We start from the raw sequence: 6,421 nt of genomic DNA, 5'->3' as shown, positions 1-6,421 counted from the left end.
ATTCAGATGCAGTCATGCATCACTTGCTGAAGTTTCATAAAGGAAGTCCTGTGATGGGGCGTAAATGAGGGGAAGATGTTTGTATCTTTGTTGCTGATTACTTCTCGACAAGGTGGAGATTTGTGAAGACAGGCTATGTCTTCAAAGCTATCAGGCCATTATGTTTTTCTTTGGAAAGATGAAGGACTATTTTTTGTAGTTGTTTTTTAGTTTGAGTTAGTCGCATAACGTTTTTATTATTACTTATGCGCTTTCTCTCATGCGGTGTCGTTTCGCTGCTGATAGAATACATATTGTGTGAGATTCTATTAGTAAGCAACGAGTCTTCTTCCTTGAGTGTGAGTTGCAGTATAGATGAGAGAGTTAGAGACAGGGCCGGCCCTTATGTTATTTTGGTGGGGCAATGGCCTAGATTGGGGGCCCCAAAATTTAGGCCCACTTCAATTATACCATGCCATTAAAAAAAAAAATTACTTACCTACTTTCTAAAGCTAGCGGCCCACAACATATCAAAAAAAAATTATACTTGAAGACTCTCTCTCTCTCAACGGCTCTCTCACAATTTCTCTCTCTCATAACTCTCTTCTCTCTGCTCTCAGACTCTCACGGCTCTCTCTCTCTTTCCATCTCTCAACTCTCTCCTCCATCTCTCACTCTCACGGCTCTCTCTCTCTTTCCATCTCTCAACTCTCTCCTCCATCTCTCACTCTCAACTCAATTGACAATTGTATTGAACATCTGTTGTGTTCTGCCACTGCCAGCGCCGGGAAGCGCCGAAGCGGGGAAGGGTCCGAAGGGTGAAGCCGCGCAGGGAGTTCTGTTCTTCTCCTCAAGTGGTCGCCTGGTCTGACCTATTGCTGCGTCGCCGGCTCCCGATCGCCGGTTCAGTTCTACAGAGCAGAGCTGCAGAAATTAGCCGGTGTGTTGTTCCAATTTTAAATTTAATTGCTTTGAGGTTTATGGTATTTTTGGTGGATTTGTGTTTGATTGTGAAATTGTGATTATAATTTATTTGTTATAGTGGATATTGCTAATTGTTATTGTCTTATTGAGGTTGAAATTTATTGTGGTTATTATGTTGCCTAGAAAATATGCATCGGGTAGTCAAAAAAGAAATAAAAGAAAACGAATTGATGAGGTGATTAAAACCCAAAAAGGAGCCATTCATAAGTTTCTTATACCTAGTTCTAGTTCTTCGGTGAAAGAAGTTGATTTGATTGAAAATGAAGAGGTTGATGCTACTATTGAAAATGAGAATGAGAATGAGAATGAGAATGAGAATGAGAATGAGAATGAGAATGAGAATGAGATTGAGATTGAGAATGAGAATGAGAATGAGAATAAGAATGAGAATGAGAAATTGCATATAGAAATTGATGATGTTGCTTTGAATATATTTGATCCAAGAACTTGGGATAATATTGATAATAAAACTAGAGATATCTTGATAGAGAAAAGTCCCCTAAGAGAGTACAATCTCACATTCCCCGTAGATGAACTTGGTAGACATTTTGCATATTCTCATTACACTAGAAATTTACCAAATGGTGACAATCAAGATAGAAAATGGCTAGTGTATTCAAAAGATGTGAATAAAGTATATTGCTTTTGTTGTAAATTATTTAAATCATGTCAAAGTAAAAGTTTGTTGGCAAATGAAGGATTGAACGATTGGAAACATATACATGATAGACTCAAAACACATGAGAATGGTGTCGAGCATATTAATAATATGAGAACTTGGATTGATTTGCATATTAGATTGAAACGCAATCAAACAATTGATAGAGATTTACAATTGCACATTAAGAAAGAGAAAGAACATTGGAAACAAGTTTTAGTTAGAATTATTGTTGTTGTGAAATGTCTTGCTACACGTAATTTGGCTTTTCGTGGGGATAATGAGAAAATTTACCAAAATAATAATGGTAATTTTTTGGGTTTACTTGAACTAATTGCAGAATTTGATTTGGTAATGAAAGAGCACTTAAGACGTGTCCAAAATAAAGAAATTCACTATCATTACCTTATTCATAAGATTCAAAATGAGTTGATTTCAACATTAGCCTCTAAAGTTAAGAATGATATAGTCAAAAAAATCAAAGAGGCTAAGTATTATTCAGTCACTACTAGAAAAACGCTCATAGATGACGCTTAAAAAGCGTCATCTATGTGCATCCACAAGTGTCAAGAATAGACATGTCATCTATGCTTCCAGATAAGATGACGCTTAAGAAGCGTCATCTATGCGCTCATATATAACGCTTTTATAGTATAGATGACACTTAAGTAGCGTCATCTATGAGCGTGCAAATGATAAAAGTATCATATATATGATAAATACATGACACTTCATGTTTTTATAGATGACGCTTTATCACTGTCATCTATAACTACCATACATGACGCTTTTTAACCGTCATGTATCCATAAATAGATTATGTTTTTTATGTTTTAGATGACAGTTTTTCACCGTCATCTATTATTTTTGAATTTTATTTTATTTTTTGAATTTCCTGTTTTAAATTTTGAAATTCAATAAATTGTATAATATATCATTTCAGCACATAATTTAAATTCTCAAAAACACATTCATTCAATAATCATCCGACATCCATAAGTTTGGGTTAATGTTTGAATACATCCTAAGCTAATACAAACAAAAAAAGTAAAGTAGTTTGAAGTAGCAGCCGTTGGAATCTCATATCCAAAACTAACGAATCTCTCTTCATGAACCTCATTGATCCAACCTCCAACCTTCATGCCACTCAAAACCTCCTTGAGACCTTTTATCACCTGTCATTTCCAGAAGCAGCAATTCAAAATTAAATGAATCAACAAAACGGGAAGCAGTGTGATTAAAATGCAGTAACATCTACTAGTGCTTTCTTCTTCTTCACAAAAGTATCGAGTATGCAAACCTGCTCATCATCCAGACGGAGTATGACTGGAGAACTTTCTCCGCTGAACTGATCAACAGTGCTACGTGTGGAAAATAGATGGTGTCAATGTAACAAAAATCATTACTGAACAAAAAAACCATGACGTCAAAGATTAAAAAAGAAAACAATTTTTGTAGTTTAGCATAACCATCTGATACTACCTATGGACAAAATATCCATTTGATCGCCGACATACATAATTGAACTGCACAGTATCTTCTTCACCAGCTTCTTGCCCTTTTCCTTCAACTATGTCTTGGAAATATAGCAAGAGAAATTATAAGAGATCGATCATGGATAATCAAACTAATGTACATGAATGACGGGAGCCAGAGTTTTTCAATATGAGGAGTTGGACTGAGTAAAAGTATGTATGTGTGTGTGTATATATAATTACATATGCATAGGATAGGAATGAGAATATTTTGAAATGCAATAAAGGGAGGTTGCAGGGACTGTCCTTGCTACTACAGTTGCTGGAATTCCTGATTAATAACTACTAAACAGTTTCTACATCAAGTAGTACTTGGAAAATCATATTAAGTTTAGTTACAAAATTAGCTAAAAGTCCAATCTACTTTTCTGAATGATGCATTAAGGATATTCACAAGCTAGGGCAATACACTTATTTTGTGCCAAAACAAAGTGTGAGTTTATTTTATCATGGAGCTATATGTTCAACTCTAATGCCAAATTTTTTGGAAGAACTTACCTTGTATTATCACTTCACAAGGAAGCTTCAGTGTCCTGGATACTTCAAAACGGGAGCGGCCATAATGTGTAAGAACCAACTCAAATACACGCGTTTAGAAGAAGAAAACAAGCACAAGAAGCAAATACCTGAGAACATCCAGTTCTTTCATTTCCTGCATCGGGGCAGCAAGAGCAGTGCAGACATTTCCAAGGATTGCATTAACTCCGATGGGCCGCAAGATCGCTCTTCTTGCTACCTTATCTGCTACAAAGGATGGATATCCATCCTCCATGTTCTTTTGCACAGAAACCAACTTGACTTCCTTAGTTGTCCTAACACTGTAATCTTCAATATATCACCAATATTCAGCATATCACTCCAAAGCATCAATGAAACATAACTAAGAAAAAAATGCATCTAATCTACCAAGAAAATTATATGATATGTTTTGGATTACCAGAATTATAAATAGATGCTTAGAGTTTTTTTCTTGAGAGGGAGAATAGATTCTTAGAGTTAAAACTTCATATAGTTCCATTAACTTCCAACCACTATTCCTGTCATAGTATTCAAGCTACACACAGAAGACTGCACATCTTTTTTAATCACAGTGAAAGGATGCACAAGAAATTCCCAATAAACACAGTTCTCACTAGCTTAAAAAAATTGGGAAAAAGTATAGTTAGTCTGTCAGACAGCTGCTAGACCATCCCGGCCAGCCGAAGCCAACCAAGAACGATCATCTACTGCACCAGCATATCCAAAACTAACGAATTTCACTTGTCAATCTACAATTAAAGCATAGTAGTTTGAAGAGTTATATGCATTATTTAGATATTATAATAGTAGGATATAAATTTTATGGATTATTTGACAAACCTCATTGATCACACAAGATGCCCAATCCTCACGAACCTCTTCAATCTCACCTCGACAACCCTATTCACAAATTCATCACCAACAACACCAAAAACAATCACAAACATCATCATTCACCAACAATATTCAAAACAGAAAATTGCAACAATATTTTAGTCTGAACAAAAAGTTACTGAAATTCTTCTAAAACAATAGCAACATAACTCAGTAGCTTTCCAAAGACAAACACAAAGATAGATGTAAAAAAAAAAGCAATTCTCATATCATATCCAACCTTTTCATTTCTTAATCTTTTGCAGCATAACAAAAAACCAGAGCAACAAGCATCTGCTCATACCCGAGTAAGAACTCCATCCCCAATCACCATACAAGCCCTAATTAAGCAGAGACAAAGTGAACAAAACCCTCTGCACAACCTATGCTTCTCCAATGCAGACCTCAATCTCAAACCAACACTATTATCATTAGCTCTAAGCACTATGAAGACATACTTAACAAGTGGTATCAAAGTTAGTATCCAGAACACAAAGGATAGAACCCCATATATCTCATCAACTGAAGGTTTCAACGAAAGATCTAAATTTCCAATCCAATCAATCAGCAAGCATCGAAAAAAGATAAACAAAAGAATATGCCATATTCAATTCACGCAATCAATTCTTCATAATAATCTGCTCCTAAAATTCAAGCCATAAATACATTTTTGAATTTCAGTTGAGTTGTTACCTGAAGAATGAAAGCTGATGAACTGATTCAGAGGCTGGAGGCGGTGATGTCACGACTAGCACGGCGACAGACGTTTCTACAATATTTCTGGAATTTTCAATCTTCAGCTTTAAATCTCATTTTCCTTCAGCATCAGCAAAGAAAACAAACATATAGTATCAATTCTCGTTCCCACATTGAAAATGGCAGCAATCGAACCTCTAGCTAATTTAAAGATGGCAGCAATTCTCGTCTCTGATGGCAGCAATCAAACCTTTAGCCTTTGGAATCTTCAAACCCCCATTTACAATGAATTAGCAAAAAAAACCCTAAAATTCGAAATTGAGCACCAAAATCTCTCAAGTGAAAGAGTGAATGCTAGCGAAAAAGTATTGGAGAGGGGAGGGAGGCGAAAGGACGGAGAGATACGTACAACATCATCGGCGGCGGCGGCTCTGCAAATGAAAAGAGATAGAAATTAGAGATTGAGATAAAACGGGTGAGAGAGATAGAGAGCGGAAGAGAGGCAGCAGTCGACGGCGGCCAGACGAGCGGCGCGGCAGTGGGCGGCAATGTTTCAGACGAATGGGTGGCAGTGAGCGGCGCGGCAATGGGCGGCAGCGGCGCGGCAATGGACGAATTTTTGTTGAAGATGAATTCGCTGAGAACTGGAGGCTGGTGGACGCAAATTTGATGGGCGCGAATTTGCTTAAGGCTAACTAGGGTAATTAGATTTTATTTCTTTTTTTTTTTATAAGTGCATATAAATAGAATTAGAATTGGTTCATTTACAAAATTGTTTGATGGTGTAGTTGGAAAAGGCGTTATATACATTTGTTCTTAAAGTCAAATGTTCGAACCTCTTTAGAAGCATATACATTTTTTATTCTTTTAATTTTATAAAAATATTTCAACATATTTTTTTTTAATGAAAATTGACTATATCAAAATTTAAATAGCATAATCAATAATAATAAAATTATTACAAACACTACTTTAAAAAAATCAAATTAGAACAATATACCATAATTTAGAATAATATAACACGGTTTTAAAAAAATAAATAAATTAGAGCACTTTTTTTTCAAAAAATAACTATATAAAATTTTAAATAGTAATATCAATAATAATTAATTAGTGGTGTTGTAGATAAATGATTTAAACGTTAAAAAAATAAAAAATAAAAAAGAGATTAATTTTT

General features: G+C 35.2%; 2 protein-coding genes across 9 annotated transcripts; one reads left to right on the top strand and one right to left on the bottom strand.

The window, feature by feature from the left end:
• The first annotated feature begins 1,075 nt into the window (after positions 1-1,075).
• Positions 1,076-2,158, top strand: LOC131018481 (uncharacterized). Its single transcript, XM_057947198.1, has one exon. The coding sequence runs from the start codon at positions 1,076-1,078 to the stop codon at positions 2,156-2,158; it is 1,083 nt and encodes a 360-aa protein (XP_057803181.1).
• Positions 2,159-2,571: 413 nt separating this feature from the next.
• Positions 2,572-5,963, bottom strand: LOC131017937 (peptidyl-prolyl cis-trans isomerase FKBP16-1, chloroplastic). Of its 8 annotated transcripts, none has more exons than XM_057946687.1 (9): positions 5,654-5,958; positions 5,440-5,510; positions 5,242-5,365; positions 4,516-4,575; positions 3,783-3,974; positions 3,655-3,689; positions 3,104-3,197; positions 2,922-2,982; positions 2,572-2,796 (listed from the first exon to the last, which is right to left on the bottom strand). In XM_057946687.1, exons 4-9 carry the CDS (start codon positions 4,518-4,520, stop codon positions 2,593-2,595), a joined length of 591 nt encoding a protein of 196 aa, XP_057802670.1. In that variant the 5' UTR covers positions 4,521-4,575; positions 5,242-5,365; positions 5,440-5,510; positions 5,654-5,958; the 3' UTR covers positions 2,572-2,592. The 8 variants fall into 8 exon arrangements, with proteins under 8 accessions (XP_057802670.1, XP_057802669.1, XP_057802668.1 ...); XM_057946686.1 differs by having other exon boundaries at positions 5,242-5,328; XM_057946685.1 differs by having other exon boundaries at positions 5,495-5,958.
• Between the last annotated feature and the right edge of the window lie 458 nt (positions 5,964-6,421).

This window comes from Salvia miltiorrhiza, chromosome 3, assembly GCF_028751815.1.
Source record: "Salvia miltiorrhiza cultivar Shanhuang (shh) chromosome 3, IMPLAD_Smil_shh, whole genome shotgun sequence".
Taxonomy (NCBI): domain Eukaryota; kingdom Viridiplantae; phylum Streptophyta; class Magnoliopsida; order Lamiales; family Lamiaceae; genus Salvia; species Salvia miltiorrhiza.
Note: the sequence above shows the minus strand (reverse complement) of the source record. Positions and strands in the feature narration are given on the sequence as shown.